This window comes from Panthera onca, chromosome B2 (assembly GCF_046562875.1).
Source record: "Panthera onca isolate mPanOnc1 chromosome B2, mPanOnc1 haplotype 2, whole genome shotgun sequence".
NCBI classification, from domain to species: domain Eukaryota; kingdom Metazoa; phylum Chordata; class Mammalia; order Carnivora; family Felidae; genus Panthera; species Panthera onca.
Genome location: NC_138343.1, coordinates 15,028,257 through 15,051,259, shown reverse-complemented (window position 1 = coordinate 15,051,259; position 23,003 = coordinate 15,028,257). Strand labels below are relative to the sequence as shown.

Genomic DNA, 23,003 nt, shown 5'->3' with positions numbered 1-23,003 from the left:
CTGCCTTTCGAAACAGGTATCGCTATCACTGCCCTACTAAAAAGACTCCAGGCTCCCTACTACCTTCCACGTGAGAACTGTCCCCAGTGCTCTCTAGAGCAGTGCTCTCTATTGCCATTTTCACTTCTGGGAACTCTTCACTATAATCCCTTCAGTCTCCAGCAATACTGAGCCACATACCTTGGCCAAAGATACCATACGGCTCCACTCCTCCCATGAAACTAGTCCCGCCACTATCACAGTCGGGAGTATTTTTCCCCAAAAGAGCGTCTTCAATTCTTACTCATTTTGTAAAGCCTATCCATACTACCTTCTTTACAAATCGGTCTCCTTGAGCGAGAATTAATCACTCTCTCCTCAGTTCTCCCATATACTCTCTTGCTCTTCAAGTGAGTAGTGTATCTTAATTTAGAGTGATCTGTATATGTCTGCCGCTTCCCCTGCCCCACTGTACTCTCCAATGAATTTACTATTCTTTGAGGGCAAGGACCCACATTTAGTTCACTCAGCGTCCTCTAGGAACTATGGACAAGACAGAGATGTATAAAATAATTTCATTTTTATATTCAGCCGCTGACAATGCCTGACACATCACATGTCACACGTGGTCAATATATATTTGCTAAGTTAATAAATACGTCACCTGATGCCTTTGTTCACTTTTTCCATCTGTGTTTCCATTTGCTGCTTGCTTATCACTCATCGAAAACAGAAGGAAAGACTTTTTAAAGCCGTTTAAAACTAAATGGGAAGAGAGGACTTATTTCTTTTCCTCACTCCCAAGAAATAATCCAGAAAGTCAGCGAGCATAGAAGGAACACTCTAAGGACTGCACTTTCTTATCAGCAGAAGAATTTAGGAACAGAACAGAGACTGGATTACCTGCTGGCTTCTCTTGAACCACTGGCAGAATGGCATCAATATTTTGTTTGAAAAGCTAAAAATACCACTCATAATAAATTATAATTCTACAAATACTCAAATAAAAAATGGATCACTTCTCACATTTAAAACTGACTGGATCTTCACTGCCTGCATTAGTATGGATAATCTAAAACTTGAATGAAATTCCTGCACTGAATGTACATTCATGAGACACAGCTTTGAGAAATTCATCTCGAGAGTCAACAATCATTAACAAGACCACAAAGTAAATATATAGCCTTAAATATGTTTAAAGTTTATTTAAATATATTAAAGTTATATAACTCCTAAAAAAAGCTATGCAGGTGACAGGTGATTTAATCTTGTTACAAAATGTATTCAAAATTTATTTTTTTTTTTTTCAAAATTTATTTTTAAATTAACTACAAAACTTAGGCTCTTGTGTCCCAATAAATAAGCTTATTTTCCTGAACATACACAAATGTTTAAATGAAAATCTAAGGCAAAAACCAAAATATATTATTTCTTTCACTCAATAAAAGGCTTCCTTCAAGCCTTATTCCTTAGGCAATAAAGTACAAGTAACAATGATCACAGTCATATTCCTAATTTTCCAAGGCAGACCCAGAAATGATGCATATCACATATAAATTAAGAGGTAATTCATACTCAACTCATGCTATGTCATGAGAAAACATGCTGCATTTATCAATTTATCTTAAGACAAGTTCTTGGATCTAAATATTTATTTGCCTGCTCTAATCCTGGATAAACACACAGTTTAAAAGAAAATTAAATTTCAAATATAATAAACTCTCAGATGAGCACATATCGCTGCAAATGAAAAGTAACAGCTGCTCTTTCTGGTCCATCTTTACAAAGATGCTGGGATTTTAGGAATTTTTAGTTCTCTTGATACAGTTAAATACATCTCCAGAAAGACATTACTTGCCCAGTTAGCAATACGACTTGCTTTCCTTCATAAAGGAATCATGCTTCCCTGCCAAAAACATGGAGTTACACCTAGAATTTTGTTCAAAAAGTGCACCAGAAAGATGACTAAGATCTGCCCAAAGACACAACAGATTTGTCCAAGAAGAGAAGGTAAGTACTGTTTCTCATTCATTCATATGAATGCTGGCTATAAATTAGTTACTAGTACTAGAGTGACAGAAACATAAAATAGGCCCTTACCCTTGATTCTGCAGTTTATACCACTGGCAGGAAGTGAAACAGTATAGACATAATTACAGTCTGGCCAAAAGGTAAATGAAGATTGTTAAAGGCATAATCCTATTTGGGGGAGGAGAAAGTACCACGAAAAAGGAATCTTTAAACTAGGGTTGAAGAGTAATTAGTTAAGCTGGGCAAATGGTAAAGAGACAAGAGAAGGTGAATGTAAGAAGGAAGGAAAGAGGGGCCCCTGGGTGGCTCAGTGGGTTAAGTGTCTGGCTTCAGCTGAGATCACGATCTCATAGTTCCTGAGTTTGAGCCCCGCGTCAGGCTCTGTGCTGACAGCTCAGGGTCTGGAGTTGCTTCGAATTCTGTCTCCTTCTCTGCCCCTCCCCTGCTCATGCTCTGTCTCTCTCTCTCTCAAAATTAAGCAAACATTAAGAAAAAAAATTATGAAAAAAAAAAAAAGAGTCTGCAGACAGAACTAGAAATATTTGGCCACATGCACAGCAAACTGTGGTACTACACTGCTGTCTACCCAATGCATTTTTCACAGATGCTGATTCTGATTAAAAACAGGTCCTTGTCGGGCACCTGGGTGGCCCGGTCAGTTAAGTGTCCGGACTCTGGGTCAGGTCATGATCTCACGGTTCATGAGTTCAAGCCCCACGTAGGGCTCTGTGCTGACAGCGTGGAGCCCACTGAGGATCCTCTGTCCCCCCTCTCTCTGCCCCTCCCCCACTCACACTCCCTCTGTCTCTCAAAAGTAAATAAACATTAAAAAAAACCAAACAGTTTGTTCCATCCCTCTTTGGGGTCATTTCACATTGACTCCACTCTGTTTCGTATCCTACTTTCTACTTTCTGGGGCTAATTTCCCACGCCTAAGCTTGCATTAGGTGGAAATGGAGATTAACTGGATGCCCCAGGTACAGCTTACAGTGCTCAGAAAAGAGATGAGGTAGAAGGACCTTGAATTTAACTGGCGTGAATGACAAAATGAAAACTGCCCTATGAAACTTTCCACTCAGTTTCGCCGTCATTCAGGATTTTTAAGTGTGTTTGTAAGTCGTTTCTTAACCACTTCCACAGTGGTTGGCAGATGATTAAAATCAAAATCAAGTAATTTTGGAGTTTGTTAAAGGGGGGGTCAGATAAGAACTCAAGATGCTTTAACAACATTAGTCATTAGGGAAGTGCCAATCAAAACCACAACAAGAAACTACCAGATACCTATTACAACGGCTACAAATTTGAAATAAAAAAAAAACACCTGACAATACCGAGTGCTCCTGAGGGCGCAAGGCGCCAGGAACTCTCATACACTGCCGGTGGGAACACCAACTAGTACAGCCGCCTTGCAAAAACGACTCGGCAGTTTCTCATAAAGTTAAAAGTGCACCTAACACACGGTCCGGCAATCTCACTCCTACATATTTACCCAACTGAAATGAAAACTCAAGTTTGCACAAAAACCTATACATAAGTGTTGACAGCGGCTATATTCCTAATTGCCAAAAACGGCAACAACCCAGATGTCCTTCAACTGAGAAGTGGATAAGCAAACTGTGGTTGGCTCAACCATACAATCAGCAATAAAAGGACTGCTCTACCAGTATATGCAACAACAGGGATGAATCTCAAATGCACCATACTAAGTGAAAGATGCCAGAATTAGAAGGCTACATACGATGATTCCATTTATATGCCATTCTAGAAAAAGCAAAACGAGAGAGACAGAAGATCAATCAGTGTTGCCAGGGGGCTGGAGATGGGGAAAAATTGTCTACAAAGGGGTAGGAAGGAATCGGGGTGGGGGGGAGGAATGGTTTTGTCACTGATCCTTGAACTATGGTGGCCTTGGAACACCAGCCTCCCACCCCCTCCACCCCCCCTGCCGCCACACAGTTGAAAATCCTGTGTAACTTTTGACATGTCCAAAACTTAACTATTAACGGCCTGCCGTAGCCTGAAAGCCTTACCGATTACATAAACAGTTAACACATATTTTGTATGTTGTATATGTATGATACGCTGTATTCTTACAATAAAGTACACTAGAGGAAAGAAAATGTTATTAAGAAAATCCTAAGAGGGAAGAAAAAGAAAATCGTAAGAGGGAGCCTGGGTGGCTCAGTCGGTAAAATGTGCCTTTAGCTCAGGTCATGATCTCACGGTTTGCGAGTTTGAGCCGCGCATCGGGCTCCGCGCTGGTGGTGCGCAGCCTGCTTGGGAATCTCTCTTTTCCTTCTGCCCCTCCCCCGCTCATGCTTTCTCTCTCAAATAAACTTAAAAAAAGAAATCGTTAAGAGAAAGTATATTTACAGTACTATACTGCAGTTATAAAAAATGTCCGCGCATAAAGTACACCCATGCGGGTCAAACCTGTGTCATTCAAAGGCCACTTGTATATTGACTGTGGTGGTGGGTGCACGACTATCCACACCTGTCAAAATTCACAGACCTGCACACTAAAAATGATCAATTTTACTACACGTAAAAATCACCTAATTTTAAAAAGAGAGGAAAAAAAATGAATGAGGATCCCGGCAACAAAGAGATGAGACTGAAAACCTACAAAGGGAGTTAAGTCACACCACGAAGGACCCTGCTAAGAAGTTTTAGATTTTATCCTCCAAGCAACAAGCGCACCAAACAATCTCCCAAAGGGGACAGGCACAACTGTGTCTGAAAGAACACTGACAACAGTCACAGACTGAAGTAAGACCGGTGAACCAACCACCTCGGTAATTTAGGGGACAAACGAGGGAAGCTGACTTAAGGCGGAGGCCATAGAGATGCAGAGTCAGTTAAGAGGAAGTTCTCAAGTTTCCAGCACGAGTGACACCACTGACCAAGCTAACCTGGAACGTGTGTGGGACACTCACATGCAAACACCGGGTCAGATGTATGGGGCTGGCGCTCGAGGGAAAAAAAAAAAAACATGAGGGGCAGCTTTAAAGTTGAGACTCGTCAGGGCACTTGCAGCCATGAAAATATAAGGTCAAGATCATGCAAAGACAGAATATGGAGAATGAAAAGGTAAAGAGAAGGGCGCCTGGGTGGGTCAGTTGGGTTAGGCGACCGACTTCAGCTCAGGTCGTGATCTCACAGCTCATGAGTTTGAGCCCCGTGTTGGACCCTGTGCCGACAGCTCAGAGCCTGGAGCCTGCTTGGGATTCTGTGTCTCCCCCTCTCTATGCCCCTCCCCTGCTCCCATTCTGTGTCTCTCTGTCTCTCAATAATAAATAAATGTTAAAAAAAAATTATAAAAAAAAATAAAAAGAAAAGGTAAAGAGAATCCTGGGAATCACTGTGAGCGACAGCAGCATTAATGAGGTTGATGGTATAATCTGAAGTAAAAACAGAATTGGCTTACTGAGTATGCAGCAGCCGAGTAAAAAATGATTATAATCATGTGTCTATTTCAATCTGGGGTCTCTCAACCACTTTATCTGTGGCTTCTCTGATTTTATCTTTGCCCTGATCACCCTGGGGAAACTGAGGCAGTTAAATAAGAAGTTATCATGAATTCCAAAGTTTCTACTTCCCATATTGTTGACAATGAAATTATTCCACAAATAAAGAGGAATAATCTATTAAACATACTTATTTTGTCAGTTAAACACAGAAGAAGCACTAAGAGGTTAAATGATTCACTTCAAATACAGGTCAACTTAGTAAGTTTATCTTGGTAGTCGGACAAATGACTCTGGATGCTTTAAAGGATTTCTGGGCCCCTCCCCCGCTTGTGCTTTCTCTCTCTCTCTCAAAATAAATAAATACACTTAAAAAAATGGGGGGGGGGCGGTGCCTGGGTGGCTAAATAGGTTGAGCATGTGACTTCAGCTCAGGTCACGATCTCACAGTTCCTGAGTTCAAGCCCAGCATCGGGCTCTGTGCTGACAGCTCACAGCTCAGATTCTGTGTCTCCCTCTCTCTCTGCCCCTTCCCTACTCGCGCTCTCTCTCTCTCAAAAATAAACATTAAAAAAAAAATTTCTTTTTTTTTTTAAAAAGGGACCTCTGGTACCACAATGAAGTTATCCGGAAATACCAGAGAATAGATCCAATGATTCAAGGTAATTAGTTCTTAATCAGAGATATGCACCAAAATTTCCTGCAAAGCTTACTCAGAATGCCCATCTTGCCTAAGCTCTGCTTCTGAAAATAGTGATTTAGGAACTTTTAGGATAAGGCCCAAGCTACTACGTTTCCAATAGTGCCGTAAGTGACTCTAATGTATACACACACAGAACACACTGATCCCAAGTTGAAAAGCAATGCTATCAAAGTTGCCTCCAGGATCTAGGTGGAGTTCTCATTTGGAGGCCATTCCACCACATCCTAATCCCTGCCAATCACCTCCAGCTGAGAGCATATAAACATACACTTCCCTGATCTAAACCCAAAAGTTAAACTCCTAACCCCCATAAAATACCTATGAATCACCGTTTGGCCTTGGTTAACTAGCTCTGGGAAGATTTAAATTCTCAACAGAATTCAGACAAAGGCAGTGTAAGGCAAGGCATGGAAAATGAGTCAGTCTCTCTGTCGTTTAATTCCAATTCTCCAACTTAATGACAAACCCACCAGAGAAACTTTGTTATTTCACCAACTCAGGTATTAGCTTCAACCAGTATTTAAACAAAACTAGAACTACATCCAACCTGCTACAGTGGAACGTTCAGATCCTACTTGACCGATTACCAAAACTTCCAAGATCCCCGTTTCCCAGTTACATCACAATTATTATAAATCAAGGCAAAATAATTACGCAAGAACAGCCAACAATTCGTCCCACCAAAATTTACACTTACCCATCTCTTCCCTTACTGACAATTTTTACTTCAAAATAATAGATCCCACAGGCTGCTGGTATTGGGTGCGTGGCACGAACGGACGCTGCATCTTTGGGGGTTTTACCATGACCTGCATAGGACACAGGAAGGGGGGAGAAAAACACCTCAAATGAGATATTCAACAAAAATCTTACGCAATTCAGGAAAAATACAGTTTTTAGAACGATATATACATTTCTGCTCCCATCAGTACATATAAAGACTTAGTGAAACATTTATTATCGCAAATCGATATGCAAAACAGCCCACGTTAGCCCCGGGACTTTTCACACTATTACTAGATTTAATACACTTCAAGAATCTGAATACACAGAACCTACCAAACTAAATAGGGTAGACTATATTTTAAGAGAAAAAAAAGGCTGCATTTGAAAAAGATGAAATTTTATTAGATCCAAATTGCATAGAATTTATACTATTCCTACTCTTTTGTCAAGTGGTCTATTTTTTAAACCTGAAGCATCTATATCATAGAGTATTATTTTATTTAAAAAATTTTTTTTAATGTTTATTTATTTTTGAGAGACGAGAGAGAGACAGATTGAGAGAGAGACACACAGACAGAACATGAGCAGGGGAGGGGCAGAGAGAGAGGGAGACACAATCTGAAGCAGGTTCCATGCTCTGAGCTGTCAGCACAGAGCTCGATGCAGGGCTCACACTCATGGACTGCGAGATCATGACCTGAGCCGAAGTGGGACACTCAACCGACTGAGCCACCCAGGAGCCCCTCACAGAGTATTAGTTTTAAGTGAAGTTTTATATAATTAGATTGGACTTGGCAGAGCAGCTTTCTTATTTGAAGAATTTACAAGTTTTGGGCACCTGGGTGATCTCCTGATTTCAGCTCAGGTCATGATCTCATGGGTCATGAGATGGAGCCCTGTGTGGGGCTCCACACTGAGCGTAGAGAGGCTGCTTGGGATTTTCTCTCTGCCGCTACCTGGCTCCCCACTTCATGTGTGCACACATGCGTCCTCTCTAAATAAACATTAAGAAAAAAAAAAAAGAATTTACAAGTCTGTTCTTTGACATACTCTTATCATTCATTCTATACAAAGGCTGATCCATAAAATTTCTTTGGTCAGTTACAGCCTACTGAGAAGTAGATCTAAACTCTAGTTGTATTTTCTTTCTCTCTTTTTAAAGAAAGGAATCTAACACCATACCACTGCTGAAATCTTTAGGGAATCTGTTAGCTAATGGCTTTTAAACTTTTTAAAATAGCAATTCCTCAATTCTAATCCAGGAGGATTTCCTTCCCTCACAATCGCCTCCCCTGTCCCTTGCCCAAGACACAAATTAGCCTAAAGCTAGCATGTGAACAAAATCAACTGAGCAAGATATGCCCAAAAAAATCACAAAAGAAGAAAAACATAAGTTGATGGCAGAAAGTACTCAAGAGTGAGACAACTCTCCACAATCCCCAAAAGGACTGAGAAACAACACTCTAAATTCTTTTTCAGTGTTAAATATGTTTCCCCCAGTACAAACTTAGGTCATTACCCTTTAGTCACACTATAATATGACCTTCATGGGTTGCAAACTTCCCGTTCTCAAATGTACCATGTTTCAAAACTAAATGTCTTCTTCAAACAGAAAATTCTCTCTTAGCTATACAATAACCCTCACACACCAATGAGACAGCTTCCCTTACCATACTTACACCTTAATCAAATTACATCATTAAACAGGTAAGCTTACACTAGCAAAGCAAACTAGCATGTGTTCACATGGCCCAAAAGAAACTGAGTGATCTCAGACACTCCTTTCTGTTACCATGAAAACCTGTGTCCACAGATCTCTTAAGTATGTACGTTATGGGCAAAAGTGGTGACCACTGACAGGTGATAAAATTGGTGAGGAAGATACAAATGGAAGCAGCAATATACCGATGCCCCTAAAACTGCTTTAACATATGTTAGCTAATAGATTTACATCGAGCTAGGCAGAAGGAAAACAAAACAAAACAAAACACATCAATCTGTAGAATGATACCAGTCAATTCTTAAAGAGACATTTAATAAATTACAGTTTCAGCAAAACTTGTTTTTCAGTAAGAATGTGTTCAAATAATTGAGTTGCCTGGGAAATGGTAGGGTGAACTAAATGACCTTTTAAAATTCAGACAGTTAAAAAAAAAAAAAATCTAAAGAAACCCTACCCTGATTAACCCTGGAGTCCTGAATCAACTTTTACTTTTAGTTTTGGTTTTCTGGAAGAGAAGTGACCAAAACTTTGAGGGAAAAAGTAGTCGCAAGGTATATATTTAATAATAATAATCAGGGTGCCAGGGGACTCGGTCGGTTAAGCAATCACACTCTTGGTTGCGGCTCAGGTCATGATCTCACGGTCCTGGAGTTTGAGCTCCATATCGGGCTCTGTGCTGACACTGTGGAGGCTGCTTGGGATCCTCTCTCTCCCTCTCTCTCTGCCCCTCCCCTGCTCCTGCTGTGTCTCACAATAAACTTAAAAAATGATGATGATGATAATAAATGACAATAGTCAACATACATTTAGTGTTATGTGACAGGCACTTCTCAAAGAGGACCATATTTGTTCACTCGTTTAGTGTTCAAAACAACTTCTGAAGTAGGTACTATTTATTATCATTTCACAGTTGAGGAAATTAAGGGAAGATGAAGAAACTCGCCCAAGATCATACTGCTGTGTGAGAATTCCAAACCAGGATTTGTGCTGGGATTTAAATTCAAGAGGTCTGATCCAGTGTGAGCTCCGAACCCACAGGAAGGGTTCAATGAGCATCCTGGGATCACTTCACTTGTATTCCTAGCTCCTATTCTTGCTACTTCTATGGGAAAAGAGAAAGAAAATTAGTATTTGAGGGTGAACAACCTCCCAAAGAATTAGGTGCTTTGGTATAGATTTTCTCCTTCAACATCTGTGAAACAGGTATCATTTAACCTCACTTTAAAAATGGAGAAACTGTGGGGCACCTGGGTGGCTCAGTCAGTTGAGCACCTGACTCCTGATTTCAGCTCAGGTCATGGCCTCACGGTTCGTGAGACCCAGCCCCACACTGTCACATGCTGACAGCACGAAGCCTGCTTGGGATTCTCTCTCTCCCCTCTCAGCCCCCACCCTGAAAACACACACACATACATACATACATACATACATACATACATACATAAAGTAAAAATGGAGAAACTCTTACAGAGGTTGTATAACTTGCCCCTAATTAGTAGAGTCGTGTGTTAAATCCATATATGAATTAAAATGCCCTGGGGCGCCTGGGTGGCTCCGTCGGTTAAGCATCCGACTTCAGCTCAGGTCACGGTCTTGTGGTCCGTGAGTTCGAGCCCCGCGTCGGGCTCTGGGCTGATGGCCCAGAGCCTGGAGCCTGCTTCCAATTCTGTGTCTCCCTCTGTCTCTGCCCCTCCCCCGTTCATGCTCTGTCTCTCTCTCTCTGTCTCAAAAATAAATAAACGGGGCACCTGGGTGGCTCAGTCGGTTGGGCGTCCGACTTCAGCTCAGGTCATGATCTCACTGTCCATGAGTTCGAGCCCCACGTCGGGCTCTGTGCTGACAGCTCAGAGCCTGGAGCCTGCTTCCGATTCTGTGTCTCCCTCTCTCTGGCCCTCCCCCACTCACACTCTGTCTCACTCTCTCTCTCAAAAATAAATAAACATTTAAAAATAAATAAATAAATAAATAAATAAACAAACGTTAAAAAGAAAATTTTTTTACATGCCCTACATTTTCCTCTTATACAAAAATAACTGTAAACTACACAATCATCAATCTTCCAGGTTCTATTATATTATGTTCTATTTAGACGCTGTAGAAAAATTCCGTAAATGCTAAAAGGATTGGTCTCATTTTTAAATTAAATTAAACTTAAATGGAAAGACCCAGGAAAAAGTTGCGATGTCAGACTAAAGGAGTCGTACTGTCTCCTAGGTAAGACTCGTAATATCAATAGCGAAGGGCCTATTTCTAGTAACTGCTCATCGGCAGGAAGCTTGTTACCTTAAATTCTGTCGTGACCAGACAACACTACTTCACACTACCAAAAGATAAACTTTTAAACCCACAAAGTCTTCAGCGTCACGTGTTTTCTATAGGATTCAGAGACAAAGTACAGTTACTGCTTCAAAACCGTAAGGTTAGCTCTTTCATTTCACAACCTGTCGATTCCTTTTAACTACAAGGACAAGGTTTTGAGTTAAGCCCACCTCTCACCCCCCTCCGCTCTCCCAACGTGCAGTCAACTGCCTTTCTGGAAATATCAATCAGTCTTCCTAGTGCCACTATCCCCTCACACCGCTAACACTCCTTCTCACCAGCCTCCCGTTCAGCCAGGAAAAAGATACACCACTGCCTGAAAACTCTGTCGATCTGGCCCGCCCCCCAGCACTTTCCACCGCCTTCCAGCACCGGCCACACTGGCCTGACCAGTCTTCACCCAAACCATTCCCCCTAACTGGAAAGCTCTCCCCTTCCTCCTCACCTAGTTACAGCAGCTCGCCCCTTAGCTCTCCGCTCAACTTTTTCTTCCTCAATTACTCTTCCTCTAGCCTCTGACTGGGTCTAACCTCCTTCTTCTGTGCCCTCCTAGCAACACGTGTTCGTCCCATACACTTACACGCTCCACACTTACTTGTGATTATCTTATTGTTCTCACATTTTAATTCCCAGGCCTCTTTACTTCCACTGACCTCCTCCTACTCTAACTTCAATCATTCCTTCCTGGAGCCACACTCTGGATTCTGACAGCACCTGAAACTATGCCGCCTCAGAAACAGTAAATTCTAACGACGTGTGTTCTGCTACAAAACACGTTTCTTGAATACAAATTAGCTCACACGTACTTGATAAATACAGGAATGATGTCAGCACAATAAAGAAGTCATTTAGTTCATAACACCGCTTTTCCCAGTACATTAATGAATTAAAGAGCAAAGCCTAGCAACATGCAAAAAAACTCTCAAGTCAAAAAACCTGGGGCCCTCTACAAGTGCATTCCTACGGTGTCCAGTGTTCAGTGGCCTCAGGAACAGCTACACCTGCCAGGGCATTAAGCCATCTGGGGAAAAATTCAAGCGCGACACTGATCAAAAAGTATGAAGATACTCCCTCTTCGTTTATACTGGTAGGACTCATGCCTCTCTTGCATATTTACTTTACACTCTGTGTTATAATTCAATACTACTTTGTTTTGCTGCTCAAACTGCCCAGCCTCTGGGAGCTTTTTCATTTGGCTCCCCTGACATACCTCCATTATGTCGCTTCTTGCTGTTTGCTCTTTTCTGGCCCTAGAAGACTCTGGCGGCTCATCTTGTGTATTTCCCACCCTAGTCCTAGAATCAGCCATTCTCCAAGGAGCCCTGGGGCTCGCTCCTTTTACTGGCAAATAGCACCAGAACCCAAGATCGAGCTAGCAGGTGTGCTCCTTGTTACTGGGGTGTCACTGCTTTTAGGCTTGCTCATTGACAAGAGCAGGGAAATATATGGATGTATATAAACCCTTACATGTACATACGTACATGTATACGTATGCACACATACACACACACACCCCCTACATATATCTACGTTTCTATATGTAATCATCTATGTTTGTATTAAACCAAACATGAGGTCACGCTGAGGTCTCCAAGTTTATTACCACACAGATCATTCTAACCTTCTCTCTCTGCTCATCTGTAAAATTCCACCCCAACAGTAAGAAACGTAGCTCCCACCGTCCGCCATGCATTTAACTGTGCAGTTCCAGTACACGTGTATAATAGCGTCTGAATTGTTAATCCATATCCCCACGGGACACAACTTGATCAGTAAAAGTTCAGTGCTTTTGTAGTTTCTTTTACCTTTACTTTTACAGACTATCGGTTTCCAAAGTTACCTGGGGCAGCTCCTTTTCCCCTCTTCTCCAAGGCTATTATTCCATGGATTTGTAATAGTTAGACTGGTTTGTCACATTCTGCGTTTTATCCTGGGATTTCCCCCCTCTCTCCTAATACATTTTTTTTTGAAATGTACAGACATTAAAGTGCACTCTTTATGGCCATAAAGTTCTGTGGGTTTGATAAATACACAGCGTGATGTGTCCACCGTTACAGTAACGTGCTTTCACGGCCCAGAAACCCCCTGTGCTTTGCCCATCCCCCCACTCCCCTCCCCTCACGCCCCCGACAAGCACTTACTTATCTTTTTACTATCTCTTTACTTCTGCCTTTTCCAAAAGGTCAGGTAACTGAAATCATACAGCACGTAATCTTTTCAGACTGGCTTCTTTCACTTAGCAATACGCATTTCAGATCCATATGTGCCTTTGCTCGGAAGGACAGCTCATTTCTTTTTATCACTGAATAATATTCTACTGTATGGATGTACCACAGTTCACCCATTCACCCCCTCAAAGACCTCTTGGCCGCTTCCCCTTTGGGGCAATTATGGGAGAAGTCGCTCCAACGTTCACATGCGGCTTTCTGTGTGGGCCAAGTTTTCAAGTCAGCCGGGTAGGAGCTCAACTGCTGGTGAAGCCACGTTTAGCTTTGTTAGACACCACCCAACGCTGTGCAGAGCGGCCGCATCACTTTGCGCTCCCGGCCCGGCAGTACGCAAGCCCCCGTCGCTCTCGAGTCCTCACCAGCAACTGCCATCGTCAGGTTTTCTTTGGACTTCAGCCATCCTAACAGCTCGAGTTTGTATGTTCTTCCTTTGTTTGGAAGGGGGGAGGGGGGGCGGGGATTTGAAAAGAGCTAAACCCTGAATCAGATTTTTATTTTTGATCGGACGGCTGTCAAGCGCTTACCTAAGAAGGAAGCCCAAACCCCAGGGCTCCAGGCTGCAGCCTGTGATGCCGGACACAAACGCCAGCAGAAATTTAACCGGGCTTCTGTTTTACTAGGCCGTTATTTTTGTGGGGCTCTGGTTACAAAGTTCCATAGGTTTCAAGTAGTCTGCCCCAGCCCTATTTTTCCCATAAGCCCCGTTACCTTCAGTGCCCAATTTTGTGGAAAACCTAAGGTTTTTCCAGGAACACATTTTTGGCACAGGAGCTGCAATGTCTGTATCTTCCTCTAGGACACAACTCCCTCTGCCCTCCCCTTCCTAAACATTCCTGGTCCACACTCCTCTTCAACATCAAGGGATCAACGGGAACTCCCAACTCCCGTTCCCTGAGCCCTGCTCCCCCCGGCTGCGCTCCGCTCCGCCCCATCTCTCCTCTTCCGGGACGGGCTACGTGGTAATCACTCAAAAGCTCTCAAATATCCTTGATCTCTCTCCCACGCCTATCCTTCCGCCACACGCAACCAGCAAAACCACAGCCTTAGATCAATATTATAATCCACTTCCCTCTTCCTGCCGGGGGCAGTTGGCCTCTACCAAGTCAAGTCCAACAACCTCGCACACAGCCACCACTATGAAGGAAGGACGTCGGCTGGGCTCTCCCACTGCTGTCTACGGTGTACTGAGAAAGCTTTAGTTGGCCTGTGCCCCCTTCCCCTCGATGGCCGGTCCACATTCTCATCACCCACTTTAAGGTCACCACCCACTTTACCGATGCGAGCAAACCGCCTCGCCTCCTTTATCGTACACTGGGACTCCGCTAAGTGCACGGTCATGTTCTCGTCCCCACTCTCCTATTACAAACTGGTCGTCGTCCACAGCAATCCTCACCTCTCCCCCGATCGGGGGAGTCTCAGGGGAGTGGGATGTCCTCTCTTCTTCGGGACTGCACTGTGCTCCGGAACCGCCCTCCTCCCCGCAGGCCAGCGGCGTCAGCCTCCCAAGCTCTTCTTCCCCCTTCCCCTCGTCACTCTCCTTCCTCTCAATCTGTAAGGCGGTGTCTCCAGAATCCCCCGTGCTTCGGGGCCACATCATGGTCAGTAATGCACTGGGGTTGGTAGTAAGTATAATGAACTTTTTTGTTTTTTTAAGGTAATAAAAGCAAGTACCGTTGACAGTAACTTCGTCAAAAGGTCCATTAAATTTGGACATAACATTTACCGGGAGTCCGTACATTCGACTAACACCACGCTCTCATCCAACTTCACGTCACTTCAGTTTTACCCACACCGCCAAGCAAAAACGAGACTTACCTGGAAATGATACAACAGTCTCGAACACAGTACCTTCCAATGGAGTGTTCGGGGATCATTTTGACTATGTGGATTTTCATCTTCTGTGCTGGTGTGAGACGCTAATCACCAGGCGCGATGTAACTCCACCGTCCACCATTTAAACAACAACAACAAAAAACCCTGCCTTAACCTCCATCCTCCTCCAGGTCTCTTCACTTATTTTCTCAAGAGTAGTCTATATTCACTATCCCCTCTGCTTGGTCCCTACTATTTACTCTGATCTTCGCCCCCCAACGCCAAATGCAAACTGCTCTCCTCAGGTCGCAATGATCTAGTTTCCAAATCCAGTGGAAAACTCTGCCTGTCTCACTGAGCCGATCTGTTGCACTTGACACTTGAGGTCGCTTCCTCATTTCCCATAGTCCTCTGCTCAGCTTCCGGGACACCACACTCTGCCCTGTTCAGGTACCTCCCACCTATTCCTTCTTGGACCCCACCCGGGCTTTTAATGTTGGTGTCGCTCAGGGTTCCATCTTTAGCCCACTGTTTTCACTGTATCTACTCCCTCTCTGGGTTTCAGCCACCACCTAGAGGTGACTCCCAGATCAGTCACGACCTAGACCTCTCTCCCAAGCTCAGTCAGTTACCGTGTGTGCCCACCCTTCCTAGGAGAAAGGGCCTCAGACACCATCCCTACTGCAAGTGGGGCCCCGACTCTCCTTATGCCCGGAGGGTGTTGTGTATTTCATCGGGACCCTCTCGCCTCTACAGCTGACTCAACACAGGTTAGCACCTGACGTGAAGGCCACCCATTCACACCACAGCTCGCAACGAAAAGCTGCGCCCAACTAAGAATGATGGCAATTAGCTAAGCCAATCTGCTAAGTCCCTCAGGAATCTGAAATAGGAAGGAAAGGATAAACCAGTCAGCAGGGAAAAGAGAAGAAAACAACCAGAGACTAGAAACTGTAGCCGAGTCTCTTTGGCACTGGAATAAAACGAAAAGTCATGAACTCCAGCCACTGCAGTGACTTGGAGCCACCTTAACTCCAGAAGACCTGTTCCTGCTCTTTCTGTAAGGTGTCTCTGGGTTCTGCTGGTTGCCATGAAGTCAGATCATATGACTAAGATTCCCAGTCCTCCTTATCTCCAAATACACTGTAATACTTCCTTGCAATCGTTATTTGATTCCTGGTTCTTTGCAAGAACCTAACAGAGCTAGAAACCCAAGTGTCACCCTTGATTTCTGTCTCCATCATTCCATCACTTTCTATTAGTGTTACTCTAAAACATATCACCAATCTGGTTTTCCTCCATCCCACCACTGACCAAGTTCTAGGCCTTTCTTATGGTCTGTCTGCCAAACAATCATCTAAATGAATTTGCTCTTCTCAGCCCTGTACTCCTTAAATCTATCTTCCAACTGGTTGTATCACAAAAATGAAACTATGAGCCAGTCACTTCCTAGTTAAAGTCCTTTGAAGGGCACCTTGGGGCGCCTGGGTGGCTTAGTCGGTTAAGCGTCCGACTTCAGCTCGGGTCATGATCTCACGGTTCATGAGTTCGAGCCCCGCGTCGGGCTCTGTGCTGACAGCTCGGAGCCTGGAGTCTGCTTCGGATTCTGTGTCTCCCTCTCTCTCTGCCCCTCCCGTGCTCACGCTCTCTCTGTCTCCAAAAAAAAAAAAAAAAAAAAATTAAAAAAATAAATAAATAAAGCCCTTTGAAGGGCACCTGGGTGGCTCAGTCAGGTAAAGGTCTGACTTCAGCCCAGGTCCGGATCTCACAGTTCGTGTGTTTGAGCCCTGCATCAGGCTCTGTGCTGACAGCTCGGGGCCTGGAGCCTGCTTCGGGTTCTGGGTCTCCCTCCCTGCCCCTCCGCCACACTTTCATTTTCTCTCTTTCTTTCTCTCTCTCTCTCAAAGATATTAAAAGAAAAAATTAAAAAAAAAAAATCCTTTGAAGATTCCTCATGTCCTAGAGAAGAAGATCTAAGCTTGGTAAAATATTCCAAAGGCCTCTCATGATCTTTTCCCAGCTGCTACTTGTCACACCTCTTAAATTCCAACAAAGCAAACCTGCTGGTCAATCCGAACATACAGGATAACTCTCTCCTCTGTGCTCTTAGTTATGCATTTTCACTCCTAAGGCCCCTTCTCCTATTTCCTCATCTTTCCAGACTGACCACTGGCCTCATCCCTCCCAAAAGCTGTCCCTGACTCACCAACTTTATCACTTCCAGTATCAGCCAGGGGTCGATGCCCCTCCACTCTTCCACAGGACTCTAACACTTCCCTTACTACCCTTGAGTGTTTTACACGTGCTTTCAAAGACATTATCTTATCACCTTGGAGCGCCTAGAACTTGGTACAAAGTAAACATTCACTTAAAAGCTTGTTGGTTGGGCATCCTACTTCGGCTCAGGTCATGATCTCACAGTGTGAGTTCGAGCCCTGTGTCGGGCTCTGTGCTGACCATTCAGAGCCTGGAGCCTGCTTCGGATTCTGTGTCTCCCTCTCTCTCTGCCCCTCACCTGCTTGTGCTCTGTCTCTCTCTGTCTCTCAATAATAAATAATGTTAAAAAAAATTTTTTTAATAAATAAAAGCTTGTTGAATAAATGAATGAACAGAGAGCAGGGCATAAACACAAACTGTCTAGCAGAATATCTGCACCATAGGAACTGCTCAATGAATGCCATTACTACTACTTTTCTATGAGTGTGATTATTAGGTTCACTTAATTGTTGTAGTTATAAACTACCATTTTTAAAAAATTGTTTTAATGTTTATTTTTGAGAGAGAGAGAGAGAGAGAGAGAGCGCGAGCAGGGGAGGAGCAGAGAGAGAGGAAGACACAGAATCTGAAGCAGGCTCCAGGCTACGAGCTGTCAGCACAGAGCCCGACGTGGGGCTCGAACTCATGAACCGTGAGATCATGACCTGAGCTGAAGTCGGACGCTTAACTGACTGAGACACCCAAGCGCCCCTCAACTACCATTTTTAAAGCTCAGTTTCCCTAATACTGGCAAAGAGATCCCTGGGAAAAGCTCAGCTTGGTTTTTAAATTCTTTGATATTAGGGAACATTTTTCTATCATCCCCATAAGTCCTGAAAGACATTCGTATTGGTAGGCAAGCAAATATCATAAAGATATTTCTTCAACCTGAAGAAGCGCAAAAGAATTCAGTGAGTAATTAAATTTCAGAAGTGTCAAAGGCCTGATGACCAGGGATACTGAGAGGGATGGGAGTGAGGCACACCAGAAAGTCAAGCTATTTCATTAGATGCTGTTAATAATGCCTCAATCAAAAAGAGCAATTCACTAGTTCATAGCTACTTATCATTTCCAACTTTCACTTATCCTGCGTTTCTTCTAAGCTGCCATAAATTGCTATAATCAAAGCATCTGGACTTTTCCAAGGCATTAGTGTGTTCCAGACCACGTTTTTTTTTTCCCTAGAGGAAGTACTTTTAACGTCAACTAGTCCTTAAAAAGTTCTAAATGTGATCACTGGATTATATCCACTAGAGATAACTAAAACTCATACAAATTGAAAGAGGCAATACTGGAGGGTTGGAAAGAGCACTAAATTTAGAGCTGGTGAAAACTAGTTTCCAGGCCTGGCTTACTTGTGACTGGGAACACCTAGCCTCCAGGTGCTGCCACTCGCTCATATCTGAAATTGAGAATTCCACTACCTTGTCCAAGTCCACTAAGACACTTGTGTGTATTAAAAAGCTTTGTAAAGTATCCAAATGGGATAACTTCACAAATATAAAAATGCAATCTGTAACTGAAGCATTTAGGACTAATTGAATCCAATTGTCATATGCATTAAAATGCTTTAAGTTGGAATAAAGTTCTCATTATAACGGAGTCTAAGCTTGTCACATTCGTACTTATTCAAGGCTGACAAGAGTTTTAAAAATAAAAGGGGCTATGCCTGAGTGTTTCACCAGTTGGTGTGTGACTGCTAAGCAAAGGGTCTTTTTTAAAATTTTACCACACAGTACACACACCCTGCTATTCCACTGCAATCCGATCAACTTTGTCTGCATGTCTGGCATTGTTTAACATGAATCCCTTCAAATCATTTAAGGAACCATATGGCTTCCAAAACAGTAATTCCGACTCAGAAGAATAACATCTTAAAAACTGAGCATGGTTCAGAGCAAAAGAAGCCAACGTATTTCTATTTCAAAGGTAAGAAAAATCCTTATCCTTATAACACCCATCTTTTCAAATTCCATTATATGCAAAAATATTTTATCAACAGTGGTTTTCATGTTAAAAGGGTGCGAAAAATGCTTCGGTCCAAATCAAAGCAGCCCAATGATAGGTTAAATAAAACTCACTCTTCCAATTTGGGGACTTCAATATTTTATCCTCCATACCTATGACACTCCCCCTTTGCTCCCTTCCCTTCTTAATGGGACAGAGTTGCCCAGTACTTTGGTGTGGTCCACTCAGAAGGCACACAGAAAAACAACAGGAAAAAAAAAAAAACAAAAAAACACAAAACCTCACACACATTAAAATAACAAGACAAGAGGAAGAGGCATTGGGGGGGGTGGGGGGGAGAGATTGTGACAAGGGGGAAGGGAGAGACAAAGGGGAGAGAGAGAGAAAAGAAAAAAGATGACAAACAACAAAATCTGTTCTTCCAGAAATAATGCCTTGTGTTTATAAAAGAGTGAAGTTTCCAGAAAGTGAATCTTAGTATTACACAACAAGTAATAAGAGGCCAACAGGAAAAATAATGGGAGACAGCAGTATCATAAATATTCCAAACTCCAACCAATTTCACACAAGCATGCACTTTTCTGTGACCCAAATCATCAATTTTACGTAAAAGGAGTCAGTAAAACTAATCGAGGCATGTTACAGTGCTAAAGAGACTCTAATCAGAAATCCTAGATCTCACGGAAATTCGGAGCTGGAAATTTCCTTACCATCCAGCTCAACTCACTGAACTCTCAGAGGAAGAAACTGAGGCCCTGTCCTGGAACATGCCTAAAATCACAAATGACTGCGGGACTCAAGAAAGGTAGGATTCTTTGTTCAATAATTTTCCATATCGCTTGCCTCTGATTTTATAAGCTAACTATTAACCATCAACCATAAATTTAAGATAAAGTTTTGTCAAGTCTAACAAAAAGCTTTCCGGTAGCCAGATCAGAAGTAAACACTTCACAGCACAGCACAGCTCACACAAATTAAAACGCAAAATTAAATAGCCTTCACAGAGCATTAACGAAATGTCCTAACTTAAAAAGAAAGCAAAGGTCATTTTCAGCCATTTTAGAATAAGGAACATAATATTTAAAACGGAAAGTACTTCTGTGGATCTATGGAGAAAAAGAAGGAATGTGCAACAAGGCCTATTTTTGTGCGTGATTCTTTCCAGCCAAACCATTTGCTAGATTTCTGCCGCCATTCTCCTTTCTGATCAAACAGTAACTTACTTATCAAGGTTCTTCTCCGATTCTAGTCCTGTGTACTTCAAGAATTTATCCACAAAAACTGTTTATACCCTCTATATCCCCTGTCACTAGGATCTGATGAGGCCCCTTCCTTTGTAGCCAATCAAAACGAGGCTGCTTTGAAATGTAAAAGCTCTTGCTTCAGGTTTGGGGCCTAAAAACTGGATTTGCTTCCAGACAGACATACGTTAGATTTTGTTTTCTCCCGACAAGTAAACTTGACGCATGCTATTCATTTAGACTGCTACGTTTCAAGAATTGTCAGAGCAATTGATAATTTCATATAAAACTGATCTACTTAATGCTTTGTTTTAACAGATAGGTGAGGGAGGAGGGGACAAGCCTAAGGCTGCTGTTTTTTTTTTTTTTTTTAACTGCAGGTGTAAAACGTAAAGCCGTTTTCTTTAAAATGCTATATAACATTTTTAAATATCCGTTTTCAATTAGACTTCATATAACACGAGCACATAAATATAGGGCATTTCCAATCACTAGTGGTAGGTTTCTGCTCCCCTAAGAAAACACCTACTTTTGAGCTTCACCTCTTCCCCTCCCCGTTGCTCTGAGTAAGAAACACTGATGGCAAACTTGGGGCCCTTGCCCTTTTGTCCCCGTAGACAATCTCTGGCCTAATTTTGGACAAAATCCTCCACTGATTACCCCTCCCCCTATATATCCCTGATCTCCCTTAATTAGAAATCATACCTCGGGATCGTGCCTGTCCACCCCCCACCCCCCCTCCCCCCCACCCCCACGTAAGAAGAGAACGCCTGACCCCATCACCACCACTTGGAGAACAATGTAACCCAACTCCGGGTCCGTGGATTCCTCCACCCAAGCCCTAAGATTTATCTTCAAGGGAAATCGGAAAGCGAGTTATGTCCTGTCATCCTGGATTCCCTCAAGGTGTCCCACTCCTGGCCTAGGATCACCGGCTCCATTACACCTAGGGACATGCTACTCACCTGCCTTGCCCGACAATCTCGCCCGTTCCCCGCGACCCCGGTCCCACCCTCGCAGCCGCGAACGGGCGGCGAGTCACCTCGGAGGGCCCCGGGCGGGAGGGGGTCGGGGGCGGGTCGAGAGTCGGCTGCGGCGGCGGCAGGACACGTCGGGTCAGCGGCCCCACTCCCACCGCACGACGACACACGCCCAGTACCTTTGTAGTGCACCCGCAGGTTGTTCTGAGAGAGGCCGATGTAGCTGAACTTGTCCTTCGGGCTCCAGGATCGCGGCAGCGGCGTCTCCTGCTCGTCCACCGCCGGGTAGAGGCGCTTCAGCCGCCGCTGCAGCTCCTTCTCCTGCTCGTTCAGGGCCGAGTCCCCGTGCGGGAAGGGGGCCGCGGCGCTGCTGCCCGCCGCCAGGGCTGCGGCCGGGCCGCCTCCGGCCGGGCCGGGGCCCGCGGCGAGGCCCGGGGGCGCGGGGGGCGCGCTGGCGGGGGCGGCCGCCGAGGCGGGCGGCGGGGGCGGCGGCGGCGGCGGCGGGGCCGCGGTGGCGGGGGGCGGCGGCGGCGGCGGCGGGTGGAGGAGCAGGGCGGCCGCCGCGGCCCCCAAGCCGCCGCCGCCGCCCGCACCGCCGCCGGGCGAGCCGGCCGGAGAGGAGCCGGCGCTGACGGCCGGGGGCGCCGGCAGGACGACTCCGGAGACGGGGGCCACGGCCGCCGGCGGTGGCGGCGGCAGCTGCTGCTGCTGCTGTTGTTGTTGCGGCGGCGGCGGTGGCGGCGGCGGCTGCCCGGACATCCCGGCCGCGACTCAGCCTGCGGCCACCTCCACCTCTTCTCTCCTTCCTCCTCTGCTTCCCGGGGGCGCTGTCGCTGCGGCCGCCGGCACCAGGCGCCCAGTCCGCCCGCCCCGGAAGCAGGCGGCGGGCCGCGCGCCGAGGGAGAGCTCGGCGGTTGGGGGGCTCGGAGACGGGGGAGCGGGCGGCGGGCCGGGGGAGGCCCCGAGAGAACGTTGGCCGGGGCGCGGGCCCGGGACGCGGCGCCGAGGGCGGGGGCGAAGCGTGAGCGCGGGCGCAGAAGGCGCGGTGGCGACCGCCGCGGCCGCTGCTCTCGCGGCTGTTTCCCGGCGGGCGGGCCGGGCCGGCGCGAGACGCTGCGCGCGGGCGGCGCTGGGCGAGGGGGCGGGGACGGAGGCGCGAGGGGCGGGGGGAGCGCGGGCGGCGAGGGGCGGGCTCGCGGGGGTCCCGGCGCGCGGGCCGCGGGAGTGGGAGGCGGGGGGGGGCGGCGAGGCGCGCGGCGGGGGCGGCGGAGCGCTTCTCCCCGGCGGGGCGCGGGGCTACCGGCGCGGGGTCCCTCTGCCGGTCCCTGCCTCCTCCCACGAGCCCGCCGCCTCCCCCCCCCCCCCTCCGCCCGGGCCCTCCCGGGAGAATCTCCTCCTACTTTACTTCTTTTTGTTGTCGTCGCCCCACCTCCCCCCCCCCCCCCCCCGTAGGGTTCCCGCTGGAGCGGCGGTGCTGCTTCTCGCCCAGGCGAAAGTAATCGAGCCCGGCTGGGGCCGCCGCGAGCCCGGCCCGCGGGCTCCCGGGACGAACGGAGAGGCTCGGGCTCCG

The 23,003-nt window shown here is 45.5% G+C and overlaps 1 protein-coding gene across 1 annotated transcript in view; it reads right to left on the bottom strand.

Annotated features, from left to right (window-relative positions):
* RANBP9 (RAN binding protein 9) overlaps positions 1 to 22,548 on the bottom strand; it is a 90,653-nt gene extending 68,105 nt beyond the window's left edge. Inside the window, exons 1-2 of the mRNA XM_060614772.3 lie at positions 21,613 to 22,548; positions 6,878 to 6,989 (exon numbers count right to left, since the gene is read on the bottom strand). Of these exons, the coding sequence (XP_060470755.2) occupies positions 6,878 to 6,989; positions 21,613 to 22,192 (692 nt within the window). The 5' untranslated portion in view covers positions 22,193 to 22,548. The remainder of the gene's footprint in view (positions 1 to 6,877; positions 6,990 to 21,612) is intronic.
* Positions 22,549 to 23,003: the final 455 nt, after the last annotated feature.